Genomic DNA, 17,702 nt, shown 5'->3' with positions numbered 1-17,702 from the left:
CTTATCAGGAGCAGACCACCTTTGAGGGGGTCCTAGTCACAGACTTTATTGGTTGAAAACTTTTCTTTATTCACAGAGACTTGGATAATTAAAAAACACCAGAAGTTTTTTTTTTTGAAAACCATGTACTCATGGTTTATAATGACTTTGATACAAAAGTTGTTCTTTGTGGTATTAGTGTTCAAGCAGTCAACCCCCATGTGGGATGGATGGTCCACCTTGGTTCTGTCCCACTTCATTGAGATTCAAATATAAATGTGCTGTTCGTTGGGGGGAAGTCACAGGAGACAAAAAAGTTTGTAACAACAATTACAGACAAGAGATTCATACCATATCAGCAGAACACAGAACAGAGACACAACACACAATCCTAAAGGTACTGTACAGCTTGTTTGTTTTTTTTATTATCTGTTTAATTTAGGTATGTAATGGGTACTTGGTATAAGTAGGCAGAAAGATTGTGCCTAGATGACAGGAGATAGTGTCTGTCCATTGGGAAAGTGGCATTTGTTGGAGGGCTTCAACTAGGGTACGAGACCGTGCCCAAATAAGGCTTGAGGGGAAGCCATTTAAAGTTAGAGATAACATGTGCATGGCCATTTGCTATGAAAGACCCAGGTCAGCAGGACACTCATTTCTAACAAGGGTAAGAACAAAAACATATTTAGTTTAAATCACATTAGTATGCTGACGGACTATTATCATTTGCTGGAATGATTGTGAAATACGGGGCTGTTTTGTTCTTTTTTTAATACTCTTTGAGTTTTTAAATGTGTAAAACTGCTTATTTGTTTAATCTGTAGCTTATTTGAAATGTCTATGTTTGTATCGATAAATGTCTTTATACTTATTAGATTAAATAAGATATACTTTATTGATTACAAAATGGGGAATTGTTTACGTGATTAAAATGTGTTCTCTTGGTGTGAATATTATTATAGTTGCAAAACTGCATTTGTGGTTTCCTCTGAAGTTGTTGTGTTGAAGCATTGACTGTTTGGTTGGATTTACATTAAAAAAACAAAGTTATGTGATCAGTGGAATTTTTGTCATAACTGATAACCCCTGCTTCTACCAGATGGGAGACCCAATCCATTTAAAAGATGAGGGAAACAAACTCTTCCAGGCAGGAGATATCGAACATGCCATCGAGTGCTACACTAAAGCCATCAAGGCATGCCAGGACAAAAAGGTGCTTGCTGTCATCTACAGGAACAGATCTGCATGCTTCCTAAAGAAGGTAAGCAGGTTGGTTTAACAGGATAAAAAATAAACACATAGATTTCAACTTTTCTTGGGGAAACTCACACTTTTATTTTGTTTTTCTAAAAGGAAAACTATGCCAACGCAGCGTCCGATGCATCTAAAGGTAGAGTAATACGCAAACCAAACAATAGCATAATGAAACCAATTACATGAACGTAGACCAAAAGGCCACAATATATTCCTTTCTTCTTCCTATACAGCAATTGATGTGGACGCAGCGGATATTAAAGCGTTGTTCCGGCGTTGCCAAGCTCTCGAGAAGTTAGGAAAACTTGACATGGCTTTCAAAGATGTGCAGAGATGTGCCACCATCGAACCAAAGAACAAGACATTCCTGGAGACTCTCCGCAGGCTGGGAGCAGAAATCCAGGCCAAGGTCAGCATTATATAGTTAATGTAGAATAAAACACACATTAATTTGCATTAATTAATTCAGCACTTCTAAATGTATTCAACAATAATTGAGTGTCTAAACAAATCGGCATATAGCTTAGGTTGTGCCAATAGAAGTACATGTTTTATGATAGTTTGGGAATCTTTTTTAGGACATGTCAGCATTAAAAGGAAAAGGATGAAAGTTTAATTTAACTTTTTGATTTTCCACAGCTCAAGACAACATTCTCCACAGATTCAAGAGTGCAAAACATGTTTGATATTCTCCTTGATGAGGAAATGGATAAAGACAAAAGGGAAAAGGTGGGTATCCTCAATGTGAATAAAAAAATACCTTTATGTGGATGACCATACTGTAGCTGTGGTTTCACTTCTGCTACTTCTCCCTTTATATGTAGGCTGCCAACAACCTCATTGTGCTGTCAAGAGAGGACGCAGGAGCTGAGAGAATCTTCCAGAATAACGGAGTGCCTCTGCTGCTCAACATGATAGAGACGGGCAAACAAGAGATGGTCCTGGCTGCTGTTCGTACTTTGTCAGGAATGTGCACGGGACACAAAGCTCGGGTAAGCCTACTCTAAAAATGAAACAAGAATAAGGCAAAGTAAACCATGCCGACACAATCAAACTTCAAAAGCACATCTTCGACATACTTTAACTTGTGCCATTTGAAATAAGAATTATTTTAACTGCAATTGAATTTTATTTACTAAATGTATTGTGTATTTCCTACCACTTCACAGGCCATGGCCATAATTCAGATGGTTGGCGTTGATAAGATGTGCAGCATTATGGCTGTCGACAATGAGGAGGTCGCGCTTGCAACCTGCAACCTCTTCCAGTGCATCAATGACTCCCTCACTGGTGGAGATAAAAGGGAATATGGCAAAGAAGAGGCCTTGGTTCTGGGTAAAGCACCATACAATAATCCTTAACTGTTACAAAAAGTAGATTTCATTAAAGTGACTTACTAAGAGCTTCATTTACAAATCTAAATAGAAATGACTGGGGCTATGCTACTGTTAGTATATTTCGTAGCACTTCTGACGGTGCATTTATTTTATATCTGCAGATGCTTCCAAAGACCTGAAAACCATTCTCCTCGCTCTGGTTGAAATGGTTGGAAGTAAGAAGGTGTCTGGCCATGGCAGAGACCAGGCACTGAATCTCCTGAGCAAGAATGTACCTCGCACCGTAAAGAAAGGGAGAGACAACTCCAGGGCCCTCTTCACTATTGATCACGGTGAGCCACACAGCTACATCTGTCACTAAATAGTTTGAGCTCAAATCTTTCGCTGCATCCCAGACTCCTGGATAAAGTGTATTGACCAGATGTCTATATCATATACTGTATATGTGGTTGTTCTTCAGGTCTGAAGAAGATCCTCAAGGTGTGTGGTCAGGTTTCTGAACTGCCGGACCAGCTCCCCATGACGGAGAACACACAGCTGATTGCCAGCGTGCTGCTCACCAAGCTCTACGACGACCTCTCATGTGACCCTGAGAGAAACAACTTTAGGGACATTTGCGATGAATATGTCAAGTACGACCAGAAGATATAGATTAATCAGTGTTGTAGCCAATCATTTGTAAATGGAAACCAAGCCAACATAACTCACACCATCTCTGCGCCCTCTCTTTTTTTTCCCAGATCCAAAATTGATCCCAACGACATGGACCGGACAATTCACGCTATCAACGTCATCTCAGGCCTGCTTCAGGGTCCCTTTGATGTTGGAAACGCCCTTGTTGGGCGGCAAGGTATAATGGAGATGATGGTGGCACTGTGTGGCTCCGAACGTGAGGTGGACCAGATGGTTGCTGTGGAGGCGCTGATCCACTCTTCCTCCAAGATGAGCCGTGCCTCCTTCATCATCACCAATGGCGTGTCCCTTCTCAAGGACATCTACAAGAAGACCAAGAATGAGAAAATTAAAATCCGTTCTCTGGTGGTGAGTGTGCCCTGGTGTATAGAAAAACCTTCATTCTAAAAGCACAAGCACATTATCAAGACCTCACAGTATAAACAATACTAGACAGTAAAGTGAAGAAAACTTCTATATTTAAATGACAGAAGAGATGTGAATAGATTGAAAGCTTCAACAGAAGGGCTTTGTAAATTGTTACTCTAAACCAGGGGTGTCCAAACTTTTTCCACCGAGGGCCACATGAGAAGGGCTGGGCCACTCAGTAGAGGTGAGGTTTATTGTTCGTAAGTTAATTGATAAGTTATCATAATCAATCAAATGCAGGTATCAGAAATCAAAGGTTTACATAGAGTTTAATTAATTTTGTTACAAGTGTTGGCAGCTCATTACTTAAAACACAAGCATCAGATTGCTTATAATAAGGGGAAATATGAAGGGTACATTTCACATGTGTTTTACAAATAAGTTATTGGGCTTTTTTTATCGACCAAGATTTGTTAGAAAAAGGTTTTCAAATTTAATTGACTGATTTTATTTGAAAAGTTGGCTTATTACTCATGGATACTGCTGTGTAATATATGTTTAAACATGTATTTAATAAGTACAATATAAGTAAAAGCACAAGTTTCATGTGTGGGCCATATTCCATTATACTTTTAAATTAGCTGAGGGCCGATTCAAAATGGACAATGGGCCGCATTTGGCCCCCAGGCAGTAGTTTGGACACCCCTGCTCTAAACTGTTAATTAAAATACAGAAGTCCTGTTGTCCTTTTTGATAGAGAACCTAAACACTTCGATTAAACTTTGTCTGTTTGGCGTTTTGGTGTGCATACTCATATCCATGTCCCCTCAGGGTCTGTGTAAACTGGGTTCAGCTGGAGGAGACGATTACAGTTTAAGGCAGTTTGCTGAGGGCTCCACAGAGAAACTGGCCAAGCAGTGCAGAAAGTGAGTACGCAAACACACTGTTAAAGTGACTGGGCTAATGATGATGATGGTGATGATGATGATGATGATGATGATGAAATGAATATTAGACTTTTATAAATATATGCCAAATTCCTATTATCACAGCTCGATGGTTGTAAATTCTTACAATATGTTTATACCAGAAGGTCGTTAAAGTTTGGAATCCACTTAACATACTCACAAAATACACCAACTAAATGGCCTTTTTTCACTTTTCTAGGTGGCTCTGTAATCCCAAGATTGATACCAAAACAAGAAAGTGGGCTATCGAGGGTCTAGCTTATCTGACCAATGATGCTGACGTGAAAGATGACTTTGTTGAGGATGAGACTGCCCTGAAGGCCATGTTTGAACTATCAAAGGTAAAAAATATATAATAACAGACAAGAATACACATACAGTATATGAGATTACAGATAAATAACCTCTCTCCATTTCCTGTGTTTTTAGTCTACAGATAAGACAATCATCTATTCAGTAGCTTGCACCCTGGTTAACTGCACCAACTGCTATGAAAAGAAGGACATCATACCTGAGCTGGTTCAACTAGCAAAGTTTTCAAAGCAACATGTGCCAGAGCAACACCCCAAGGTAAAAGACAGAAAAAAGTCAACTAAAACATATAATTTGACGTATGTATAGCAGGTTTAAACACATATGCATACAGATATACACACGTTGTATACTTTATGTTCCCAGGACAAGAAGGACTTTATTGATCAGAGAGTGAAGAAGCTGCTGAAGGCTGGCATCACTTCAGCTCTTGCTGTCATGGTAAAGGCAGACAGCTCCATCCTGACTGACCAGACCAAGGAAATGCTGTCAAGGTGTGTGTTTGTGGGGGCAGGGGGCTTTTTATTGGTCATTCTGATTTTGATGAGTTAAATAACATACAGAAAGAGGCTTTGTTTTATTCATTAAAGGGCTATTGCAGAGATTAGAGTATGCAAGCAAAAACACTGTTAACGTCCATTTTGATGCTTCCATAAATGGATATATATTAAATGATTACTAAGACCATTTTTTCCCCCTGTCCTTAGAGTTTTCTTGGCTTTGACTGATGATCCAAAAGATCGTGGTACTATTGTGGCCCAAGGTGGTGGAAAGGTGAGTAATAGGTTTATCAATTGAAACCATGAAATCATTTATTTTTGCATGATTCTGAGAATTGGATGAACTGCTTGTTGCATTAAATCCCACTGTTGTTCACCTCTTACTCTATCCTTAGGCCTTGATACCACTTGCTCTGGAAGGGACAGAGGTTGGGAAAACAAAGGCCAGCCACGCCATTGCCAGGATTGCAGCTATTTCCAACCCAGAAATTGCTTTCCCTGGTGAGAGGGTAAGACCAACATTTATTTATTGGTCCCCTTTGATATAATAGTGGAGGAAACGGAACAACAATTTGAGATAACATTTTTGATTGTCTCCCCTTGACTACACACTTTCACTTTTGTCATTGCCAACCTTTGCCTGATTCTTTGTCTCTCCAATTACTGGAATAGTACACATTGCTGTTGGTGGTATATGATTATAACTAATGACAGTTGTTTGTTACTCACTTTCAATTTGTTCTATGCATGATTGGGTATTAAACTTAATAGATCAACAAATTACTTTCAAAAAATCAATCCCCTATCTTTATTGTTTGTCAGGTGTATGAGGTGGTGCGGCCTTTAGTCGGCCTCCTTCACACAGACAAAGACGGCATACAGAACTACGAAGCTCTGCGAAGCCTCACCAACTTGGCTGGTTTCAGTGAAAAACTAAGGTAACATGCTATGATGGTCACTGTGATGTCACTAGCTCATTTTCTAGAAGTGAATTTCCTACAGCTTGAACAATTTCTGTTATTGTTATTTTAACCTTGACTTCATCTGTTTTATAGAATGAAGATTGTGAAAGAGAAAGCTCTGAATGACATTGAAAACTACATGTTTGAGGATCATGACCAGATCAGGCAGGCTGCTACTGAATGCATGTGCAACCTTATTTCATGTAAAGAGGTGAGAAATGGTTAAAACCTTACATGGTAACACAGCTGCATCAAAGTAGGAAAACCGTTTCCACTGGTGTCACACTTCTTTCTTAGGTCCAAGAGCGTTTTCTGGCTGATGGCAATGACAGACTGAAGCTGCTGGTACTGCTTTGTGGCGAGGACGACGACAATCTTCAGATAGCTGCAGCTGGAGCTCTCGCTATGCTAACTGCTGCTCACAAGAAGATCTCCACCAAAATTACTGTTGTGGTATGTACAACATCGTTCAGTAGGGCTTTAACTTGTAGGCTAAAGACAAGTATAACTTAATTTTTCTCACACATACAGAACTTCTCAGAAGGCAGAGTTCACTCCCTGATGGTGTATCTCATGTGTCAAATCAGAGGAAATCCCTTAAAATAAAATTAATATTTGCTGAGTCATACGACACTAACTAACACATGAATCCATTGCTACAAATTACAAGACGTATATAATATCCAAACTACCAAGAATAAAAAATAAATTGCAACGTTTTTGACAAAAAGTTCACATAATTCACAACTGTAACTGATTGCTCTCTCCTGACAGACCACGCAGTGGCTTGAGATCCTGCAGAGGTTGTGTCTCCACACCAACCCCCATGTACAGCATCGTGCCCTTGTTATTATCTACAACATGCTCGACTCAGACGACAGTGAGCTGTCCAAGAAGCTGATCGAGAGTGAAGTGCTGGAAATCTTGTCAGTGATTGGCAAGGCAGAGGACAATCCCAAGAGGCAGCAGGCCATCGATGCGGCGCGCACATGCCTGGTCAAAGCTATGGATCTTGGTCTCATCAAACCCTTTGCCAGCCCCTCTTAAAATGCTGGCTAGAAGGGAAAAACCCAACCGTGGACATTCTTCTTTATTTCCTTTAAACACGGACTTTTTTCCAAATGGTTTTTTCATTGAAGAAAAAAAAAGAATTCTCCAACCTGGCTCTAAAGATAATGTTTCACAATATAAATTTGTTTTTATTTGTTATTTTTTACAAAGGGTTTTTGCTGCGTAGGCATTAGTAAATGCACACATGGTGATTTCCCATGACCATGTATTTTCATCTTGAAGATTTTAGAGAAAAAATACATTATTTCTATTTATGTTGAACTGTAACTGTGAATGAATGTTTAAATACTGAGCAGTTTACATGGTTTGCTTCACTGTTTGCCAAAATATAAACTTTAAATAACAATCAATGTTTCAGTGTCAAATTGAAAAACATCTATCAAATATTTTAAAAATATTCTCTCTTTTTCTCTCCTGATCCACCTATTTAAAATCCTGTCTAAGAAAGAGCAAATCAGGTTTGAGATACCTTTTCACGTCATATGGTATTTTGGGTTGAACGACCATTACCCAGTAGGCTAACTATTTCCTGTTATGCTTTGATGGCATTGGTTGGTGGGGACGGCGCAGGGCTAGACCTAACATAGTTGGGGAGTTTAAAGGTCCCATCGTATGCTTTTCCGGTTATTATCCGTCCTCGTGTGTTATGTAGCTTTAACTGCATGTAAACGGTCTGCAAAGTCACAAACCCTCAAAGTACACCCTGTAGCGAGTAAAACTCTAAAAGCAGAAAATACGTGTCTATGGCGCCCTCCTAGCCTAGCAAGCTAAACCCCTACAGCAAAAAGCTGTACCGGGGTCTAGTCTAGCTCGAAGGCAGTGTGGGCGGGATCAACGGTTGTCTGTCAAGTTGCCTCTGCACTCAACGCCACGCAATAGGATGGCGAACAACCAATCAGAGCTATGAAGAAGGATTACGTAGTCCGCGCGACGGGAAGTACACGGTGGAGTGTAGTCACTACTAAACCGAACTTTGTGAAACATGGAACTGAGTGATTGTTGCCGTTTTTGCAAAAAAAACTTGAGAATATCTGGCGTGCTTTCAAATTCGGTACTTATCTTCGACAGACAGAAAGAAGACAAAACGATTGCCGAGAGATTAATGCAGGTTGGAGTGCCGGTATTAGAAACACAGGCAAAATCCAACAGAATGTGCAGGTGTTGTGCACGTTTCTTAACGAGAATGGAACAGGACCTGCGGGTGTTCCAGAGATGGGTGCAGGACGAGAAAGCATCACCCCCCAGGACTTCAGATGCACAGAAACGTCACCGCGAGCCCACTCCATCCAAAACACCAAGGGCATTGAAAAAGTTTTGTGATAAACCTGCAAGTCCGGGAAGAGGGGCTGCCGTTCGTGTCATCGCCCAGTGTGTCCAAAAAAATAGAAAGAGGGATCACGAGTTAACCAAAATACAGTCCCTGTGTGATGCTGGTCTGAGGACTGACCTATAGTGCAGCCTCTATACAGATGCACAGCAGGGTGCCGAGCCAGTGGGTGTTCCCAGCAGCCCAGGACCCACCTCTGGAGACAGAAGGTCTGGGTCACTGCCCAGCCACACACTAGGTGCATGATGGAAAATCCCCAGGTCTGTAAGTCAGTGAAAGAGTCAGTAAGTCAGTAGCAGGGAGGGCAGTAGAAGGTGGTGGCCCCCAGCAGCAAATTCAATTTGCGGTCGCTAGGGGCGTCTAGATTTCTAGGCTAGCGCCCTCCCACACCTCGTTGCAGATTTTTCTTTTCCCATTTTTTTTCTTCTGGGGGCTGTTGACGTAACTAAATCTGGAGACCAATCGGCAAGTTGGCATGCCCATAGCTATAGACCAATAGGCACACCCTCTGCCAGCCGACCATTTACTGTTGGAAGGCAATTCAAAACTGTATCCAGTCATGACAAGAAAGTACTGTGCCCTGAGATGTAAGGGGAAATCTCATCTGTTTGCCTTGCCGAAGGCAGAGCCACGAAGAAGTCAGTGGTTAAAATTTATTTTTAACACTGTTCCTTCAACAGGTTCGAAGTATTGTACTGTGTGCCCGGCATTTCACGGAATGCAGCTTCAAAAACCTTGCACAGGTTGATGCCGGATATGCAAAGCGTGCAGTACTGAAGGACGAGGCTGTTCCTACTTTGTTTGGACCAGCGGGAGATTCGGTTACACAACCTGTAAGTATGCATGGTTATCTGTCATCTTTAAAACAAACAAGGTATCTACCACCTCTGCTCCAGTCTACTTTTTCCGGATCGGATTCTGTCTCAAATATATATGGCTTTACCGCCTCCATTGTAAAACAGATAAACTGATGCTCAGCTGTAACGGGAAGGCTGGCAAAGCACTCTGTTAGACAGGGGCGGAGCCTCTCTGGTGGTTGACCAATCAGAGCACACTGGACTCACAGGGAGGGGGCAGCAGCCCAGACAAGGCGTTAGGAGAGAGTGAATAGAGATACTATACAGAGATGTTGTATGAGGAAAAACAATATGATTTTGGAACATTGAATAATGTAAATCTGTTCTAGTAGATCTCAACAGTTGGCCAGCGGTTTCACCAGTATGTCTAAGAAGAGTAGACGCTGTGCTGTTTTAGGCTGCAAAAATCCCGATAAAAGCCTGCACATATTGCCATCGGAGGAGGATGTCAAAACACATTGGCTAGACTTCATCTTTGATGGAAATGTTCCAAAACATGTTGGTAAATCTATGTTCGTGTGCAGAAACCATTTTACAAGTGAAATGTTTGAAAACATTGGTCAGTACACAAAAGGATATGCCTCTTATCTGAAGACAAAGAAAGGGGCAATACCAACACTTCGTGCCAACACAGCAACCTTGGAAAATGTACGTTATCTATTATTATTTGCGGATTATTTTGCTGGTTTGCTTTATGGAGTTAGTGTTAACACGTAGTGGCTAATGTAGCTAACATCGTCTAGAGAACCGCCTGTCAAAAATGTGCTGTCAACTGCCCCCCATACCACCTCCTCTCCAAGGAAAGTCCGCACAAGTCGATTATCGAATGCACCGGAGTTCAGTTCAAGGAGGAATGTTTTGGAATGTATAATTCCATGGAAATTCATATCTAGTGAGTGTTGACACGGAAATGAGTTGCATGTAAGTTACAGGCAAAAAAAATTCATATTCAATGTTGCTATATTCACGCGTGACGCGTGGGAAGACGCACTGCGCACGTGAGTGAATCATAACAATAGCTCAAGCACTGGAAAAGTCCACTGTAACTCAAGAGGACAGGATGGTCCGTGTTTGTGTTTTTCCCGGCTGCGGCAATAAAATGAAACGTTTCCAGACAGAAACATTTCATAGGCTGCCACTGCGGTACGGTGACCGGTCTCTGGTGGACACGTGGCTTCTTCGTTTGAATATCAACATTGAGACGCCAACCGAGAAGCTAAGGAAGATGGATCACCGTGTTTGCAGTGCTCATTTTGATAAGGACGATTTCGTACATCCCAAAAGAGCTGCTGACCCAAAGAACCCGAAGAAAGTGTCTTTGAAGAAGAATGCTCTTCCACGACTGCAGCAACTAGCTGAAAAAATAAAGAAACATGAGCTGTCGAAGATCCACATGGATAGCTGCTTGAGATTTTCGTCTTTTGGGAGGGTGAACATTGCCACTCAAGTGGATGAGGGATTCAGGCTAGCTGTTCGTTGCAACAATGATGAGGTGAGCAAGAACCGTCACAGTACTTCTAGTTGCAGAGCTCGCTGGTGCTAGGCTAGGGCAAATCAACAGTTTCTGCTAGTCTTACCCCCTCCACAGTACACCCGAGGCAAATAAATTAAAACGCCAGACTATCGATGTAAATGTCTCTACACCCTTGGTAGATAGCTGGCTGGGTTAACCGCTCACTTTAGGTAATTGCTGATAGAGAAGTCATGTAAGCTCGGAAAGATACTTACAACTTGCTAGCCCTGTGTGCTTTCATGTACCGGTAACGTTATGTGTTATACTCTGGCCTAGAGTGGAATTAGTTGGAGCTCACATGCACGTGGAATGAACCCCCTAGCATCATGTTATGCTAACTTTATGTACTGTAACTTTGGGGCAAAACGTATTAAAGGCAACCATCCTGGATGCAGCCGTCGATTAGCAGCTTTGAAGTGTGGTGGTTTATGAATTGGTCTAACAGTCTCTCAAACCTCGTAGGCTGTAGTTGAATTTGATTGTCTTTACAATCCACGAAAGTTGTTTATTTGCCTTTATGTTGTGTGTTGCAACACATTATGTTATTATATCTTGTTGTTGTTGTTGTTATCTGAAAAGGAAATACAGGAGATGTGCACTGCACCACAGTCCACCCCACCCCTAAAACACAACTGCGCATGCTTGATTCTCTCGCGACAGCCTGGCATGATGGGTAATTTGTGACGTTTTGCTCTCAGGCCATTTTGTTTTAACGCGCCAGTGAGCCGTTCTCATAGGAATGAACCAGGCCCCGCCTCCGACCCTGTATCCACTTCTCCATGATCTCTTCCCCAGTAGCATCTGTGTTTTTTGCCTGCTCTTACGAACAAGATGTCTAAGGCACTCAAACGTTGTGCTGTTGTTGGCTGCAACAATCAGGACAAGGCTCTACATGCAATGCCATCTTTGGAGAAAGACAAGAAACAGTGGCTACACTTCATTTACAACGGGAATGTACCAGAAGACATCGGCAAATGTCTGCTTGTGTGTTCTAAACATTTTACCACGGACATGTTTAAAAACTTCATTCAAGTCAAAAGTGGATATGGCTCCAAGCTAAGGCTAAAGACTGGGTCAATACCAACCATCCGGGACCCGTCGAATTTGGAAGCTGTACGTTTTTCTATATTAATACTTGCTTTTTTATTTTGCGGTGTTTTTCCTGATAAATGTAGCTTACTTGTAGCCTTGCTAATTAGCCAAAATATAAATGGAACGGAATAAGTAGCACAGCCTCCTTGACAGATCTGAGTAGTTGAATTATATTTGTATTATTACTGTATTTCTTAATAACTCAAAACTTTGTGAGACCCTATCTATTTCCTTAATTATTCGACATTATATTAACTTTTCGGTGCGGTAGTCCTAATAATTCTCCTCTGGTGTGACACTATGTATAATGATAATATTTAATTCAGAGATTGTCAGACAGAAGAAATATATACATATAATATATATATATTTCACTACAACAATAGTAATCAGTACGCTGTACGCTTCACTCTTCTCCTCATCAGTACTGGGACTCTCAGCATAGGTCTCCTGGATGCTGTCTGGCTGCAGGTGATCAGAATTGGCATTCGAAGAATCGCCAGGCCTCATCTTAGTTGGTTTGAAGCATTCACACATCTCTGGGTATTGGCAGAAGCAGCTCAGGTCCCTGTAGTACATCTCTCCTGGACAGAAAGAAAATATCTGGTGTGTTTTAAGAATCCCAGGGACTTTTGGAACTGATGCTGGCAACATTTCATTGAAGACATTAATGTCACTTTCGTCTTTCCATTTGAATCGGATGTTCTCGACTTCTATGTTGATCAGAAATTCATGCAAGTCCTTCGGATTTTGTAAGTCTTTCCTCCCATGGACATGGTTGTCTGCCATCATTTTCACAGCTGCACCAACTCCATCAGGTGCACCCTTACCGTGGGCTCTCTCTGAGTAATTCCAAATGATTTTCTTGAGCCCCCAAGTATAGTGGGCTATAATATAACACTGTACAGGCGATGTAATAAAATAGTTATGCCTCAGTGATAATGTTATATCTCTCCTATTTAATAAACAATAACACAGATTCTCAATTGGTGAATATCAGTTTTTGCATCTATGCTTTGAAACATTTTGGGATGTCAGCATAGAAGTGATTTTCACATTTCAGTTGCTAATCATGAAGACACAATTGAATTTATTTCTGTTGTTTCCTTGTACCAGGTCAGCTCATTACAAGAGCTACCTAGGAAGAGGGATATTGCTTGTCAGACTGACCCCCCACACCGACGTACAGTTCGCACACAGCTGTCTTTGCGTACCCTTCATAAACCATATCGAAGTACTGGTTAGTAGCTGTCTTATACACATGTTTTGGTTAAGTTTAACATTTTGGTGTTGCTGCCTTGAGTTTTTGTGCTTGCAATTATGATGACTGTATTATTATTATTGATAAGTGTAAAATGCAATTATATTACAGCTGTCCAGACTACAGATTCCAGTGACTTTGATGTATGGACATCAGATATTCTCCAGGCAGCGCCCTCTTTGACATCCATATCCATAGAGAGACCATCAAAGAGACCTCGTGTAGACCCTGAGAAAGAGGAGGAGGAGGAGGAGGAAGAGGAGGAGGAGGAGGATGGCAGCTTCTCTGTGGTGGCTTCAGACGAGCTGGATGATACCTGTGACCCAGCAGAGATCACATATGTTACAGAAGAAACAGACATGTCGTGAGTAAAAAAAATATCAGTGTGTGTATGCATGCATTTGTATCTTTTGCCACGTCTTTGAGAAACACTAAAACAAAATCTTTCTTTGTTCAGTAATTATAGCCATATTTTAAGATTGTAATGTTCGGTTCTTTTAAAGCTTTCTTCAAAGATGGCCGCTAATTCTACTTGTTGTCCATGGCAATGTTAGGGAAACATCACATTAACAAGTCTTTGTGTGATGACATGCAGTTTTAACAACACCGCAAACTAGTGAAGAAGGAACTTTATTACCTTAATGAATGTAAATGAGCATTTATTTCAGGACTGTCACACTACGTAACGACACACGCACGCACAATGAAAGAGGAAGTCAGGTGCATTGCTTTAGACGGCCCAAGCTGTGTGATGATGTGTAACATCTCTCTTTTTTTCTTAAAATTTCAGTGGTCAAATACACACTCCCCCCTATAACATCAAGACATACATAGTGTATGAGACCTGCATCATGGAGCTTTTCGAAATGTGTCCAGTGTGCCAGCGACTTTGCGATGTCCGAACCCGAAGGATGGGTACATTTCTGTCAGTGGAGCAGCTGTGCCCTCATTGTCAGTTTTCCAGACTGTGGAATAGCCAGCCTATTGTACGGAGTATTCCAGCTGGGAACCTACAGCTTTCCACTTCAGTGTACGTAAATGGAGAGCCTTTCTTCAAACTTGAAAAGGTAAATAAACAACAGGTATACAGGTGCATCTCAGTAAATTAGAATATCGTATGAATATGTTTATTTTATTTCATTACTGTAAGTCAATTAAAAAAATTAAACTCGTATATTATATGGATTCATTACACACAAAGGGAAATCTTTCAAGCCTTCATTTGTCTTAATCTTGATGACGACGGCTTACAGCTAATGCAAACCCAAAAATCTGTGTCTCAGAAAATTAGAATATTGTGAAAAAGTTCACACTCTAATCAGCTAATTAACTCAAAACACCTGCAAAGGTGTCCTGATTCTTTAAATGGTTTCTCAATCTGGTTCAGTAGGCTTCACAATCACGGGGAAGACTGCTGACTTGACAGGTGTCCAGAAGACAGTCATTGACACCCTCCACAAGGAGGGTAAGCCTCAAAAGGTCATTGCTAAAGAAGCTGGCTGTATCCAAGCATATTCATAGAACGTTGAGTGGAAGGAAAAAGTGTGGTAGGAAAAGGTGCAAAAGTAACAGGAATATCCGCAGCCTTGAGAGGATTGTCAAGAAAAGGCCATTCAACAATCTTGGGTAGCTTCACAAGGAATGGACTGAGGCTGGAGTCAGTGCATCAAGAGCCACTACGCACAGATGTATCCAGGACATGGGTTTAGAACTGTCGCATTCCTCGTGTCAAACCACTCGTGAACCAGAGACAATGTCAGAAGCGTCTTACCTGGGCTAAGGAGAAAAAGAACATGTCTATTGCTCAGTGGTCCAAAGTCCTCTTTTCAGATGAAAGTACATTTTGCAATTCATTTGGAAATCAAGGTCCCAGAGTCTGAGGAAGAGTGGAGAGGAACAGAATCCACGTTGCTTGAAGTCCAGTGTGAAGTTTCCGCAGTCAGTGATGATTTGGGGAGCAATATCCTCTTCTGGTGCTAGTCCACTATGTTTTCTCAAGTCCAAAGTCAACGCAGCCATCTACCAGGAGGTTTTGGAACACTTCATGCTTCCTTATTCTGACAAGCTTTATGGAGATGCTGAATTCATTTTCCAGCAGGACTTCGAACATGCCTACACTGCCAAAAGTATTAAGACCTGGTTTAATGACCACGGAATTACTGTGCTTCATTGGCCTGCAAACTCGCCTAACCTGAACCCTATAGAGAATCTATGGGGTATTGTAAAGAGGAAGATGAGAGACAGGAGACCCAACAATGCAGACGAGCTGTAGGCCGCTATCAAAGCAACATGGGCTTCCCTAACACCTCAGCAGTGCCACCTGCTGATCGCCTCCATGCCATGTCACATTGATGCAGTAATTCATGCAAAAGGAGGCCCAACCATGTACTGAGTGCATACATATGAACATTCTTTTCAGAATGCTGACATTTTTGTTTTTTATCGGTCTAATGTAGTATTCAAATTTTCTGAGATACTGATTGTTGGGTTTTCATTAGCTGTAAGCTGTAGTCATCAAGATTAAGACAAAGGCTTGAAATATTTCACATTGTGTGTAATGAATCCTTGTAATATGAGTTTAATTTTTTTAATTGACATAATGAAATAAATAGACTTTTCCACGATATTCTAATTTATTGAGATGCACCTGTATGCGTTTTCTAATTGTTAAATATGTATCCACTTGTTTCTATGAAAATCCATGAACTGCTTTTGCAGAAACTTTAACATCTATCATTTTTACCCCCTTTAGGTCTTGAAAGCAATAAACCTACAGCTTTTCGAGTACGATACCTTCCTTAGGCATGCCAAGATGTTCATTGAGCCTGCTATCATGTCAAAGTTTAAGACATCACAGGGAGTAATGCTTCGGAGGCTCAGTGAAGAAGACAAGGTTATACCTGGTGGTGACGTGAGGGCAGACTCTCCTGGTAATTGTATACAGTACTCATGACATTCTAAAGATTGGACAGGTCAAATTTCACACGCTTAAATCTTAATTTTATTCCTCATACACAGAGTAATGTAAATATTTTTCAATTGTTTGTATAGTCCACTTTGCAAGGTCAGGCAGCCACACCACAATGGACCTCAATACCAACAACGTTGTTGACATCCCGTTGGTTCAGGCGAGTGGAATCCAATTAAATATCAAACTTTTTTAAAGTTTAGTTTCACACTTGTAAATGAAATGTATTTATTTATGTATATTTATATGTTTTCTGACAGAGCGATGAGGGTGGTCGAAGCTATCAAACGGAAAAAGAGGGGCTGGAAAGGGGTCTGGCGTTATTGCAGGAGCATGGTGTGATTCTGATTTGCATTATCACTCACCGTCAACCTCAAATACAGAAATTCAAAGTGTTAACCAAACATTGTTTTTTTGCACAGGTTGCATTGATGACTTGATGGCCCTCATCTTTGATGAAGACTTTGTGGACCCCGCACCATTCACAGAGGAGACTTTGAAGATCACCATCAAAGAGGAGATGTGCGCTCCGGATGAACAGCCAGAGGAGGGGGAGGCCATTGACAGCTTTGTCACCCAAGTCAAGATAGAGGCTGTCTGAATCCTGCATCGCGGTTATTGGGTTCAAGAAACTCCCATACAATTGTAAATACTACATGGGCGGGAATGATGATTCTGATCCTTCGTCTCAGGAAGTCCCAGCACAAGCCCACCAAACTCCTTGAGGTTACGCCTGCAAGAATGTGCAGTCAACATATCACTAAAACATCTACCTATGGATTCAGTGAATCTCTGTAAAAGATGCTTGAGACAAGTTGTAAAGTGTGACAAAATAGTAAACAACTTTGCAGTTTAATCCTCGATTTGGGTTATGACAATAAAGGCTTTACAGTTTCTATAAAATGTGTCATGATTATTTATTTTGTATAGCTTCAGCAATATGCAGATTAAAAGGTGATGTGAAACATCATCAACACATTAATCTGACTTTAGTTACACCTGGCTGGAGTCAAATTCACAAGCTACCCTGCAGTATACAAAGTCATTAAAACTAGCTGCACCTTTACCAACTTTGGATAACACTAATGATCAATAATTATAATCAAATATCATATATATTATTTTGAAATGGGAACATTTGCATAATGAGTACTTTTACTTTAAGTATATTTTAATGCTAATACGTACTTTGAGTAACATTTGCTGCAGGCACCTCCTTTAGCTGGAAGCCCTGTCACAAACCGGTCTTCCTCAGGAACC

The 17,702-nt window shown here is 41.0% G+C and overlaps 2 protein-coding genes across 4 annotated transcripts; both read left to right on the top strand.

Moving 5' to 3' along the window:
• Positions 1-266: 266 nt before the first annotated feature.
• Positions 267-7,770, top strand: unc45b (unc-45 myosin chaperone B). The gene is made up of 20 exons (XM_063897158.1): positions 267-376; positions 1,079-1,240; positions 1,333-1,369; positions 1,467-1,642; positions 1,873-1,962; positions 2,058-2,225; positions 2,403-2,568; positions 2,732-2,902; positions 3,031-3,202; positions 3,311-3,611; positions 4,443-4,537; positions 4,779-4,920; positions 5,009-5,149; positions 5,258-5,385; positions 5,599-5,665; positions 5,787-5,900; positions 6,214-6,329; positions 6,447-6,564; positions 6,651-6,806; positions 7,128-7,770. Exons 2-20 carry the CDS (start codon positions 1,079-1,081, stop codon positions 7,398-7,400), a joined length of 2,793 nt encoding a protein of 930 aa, XP_063753228.1. The 5' UTR covers positions 267-376; the 3' UTR covers positions 7,401-7,770.
• A 2,342-nt stretch (positions 7,771-10,112) lies between these two features.
• Positions 10,113-17,345, top strand: LOC134873503 (uncharacterized). 3 transcript variants are annotated; one of them, XM_063897161.1, is made up of 8 exons: positions 10,113-10,256; positions 13,330-13,453; positions 13,586-13,838; positions 14,265-14,541; positions 16,227-16,404; positions 16,526-16,602; positions 16,703-16,778; positions 16,865-17,345. In XM_063897161.1, exons 1-8 carry the CDS (start codon positions 10,119-10,121, stop codon positions 17,041-17,043), a joined length of 1,302 nt encoding a protein of 433 aa, XP_063753231.1. In that variant the 5' UTR covers positions 10,113-10,118; the 3' UTR covers positions 17,044-17,345. The 3 variants fall into 3 exon arrangements, with proteins under 3 accessions (XP_063753231.1, XP_063753230.1, XP_063753232.1); XM_063897160.1 differs by lacking the exon at positions 10,113-10,256 and adding an exon at positions 10,612-11,100; XM_063897162.1 differs by lacking the exon at positions 10,113-10,256 and adding an exon at positions 11,851-12,234.
• The last annotated feature ends 357 nt before the right edge of the window (positions 17,346-17,702 follow it).

The sequence above is a fragment of the Eleginops maclovinus genome, chromosome 12 (genome assembly GCF_036324505.1).
Source record: "Eleginops maclovinus isolate JMC-PN-2008 ecotype Puerto Natales chromosome 12, JC_Emac_rtc_rv5, whole genome shotgun sequence".
Lineage (NCBI taxonomy): Eukaryota > Metazoa > Chordata > Actinopteri > Perciformes > Eleginopidae > Eleginops > Eleginops maclovinus.
Note: the sequence above shows the minus strand (reverse complement) of the source record. Positions and strands in the feature narration are given on the sequence as shown.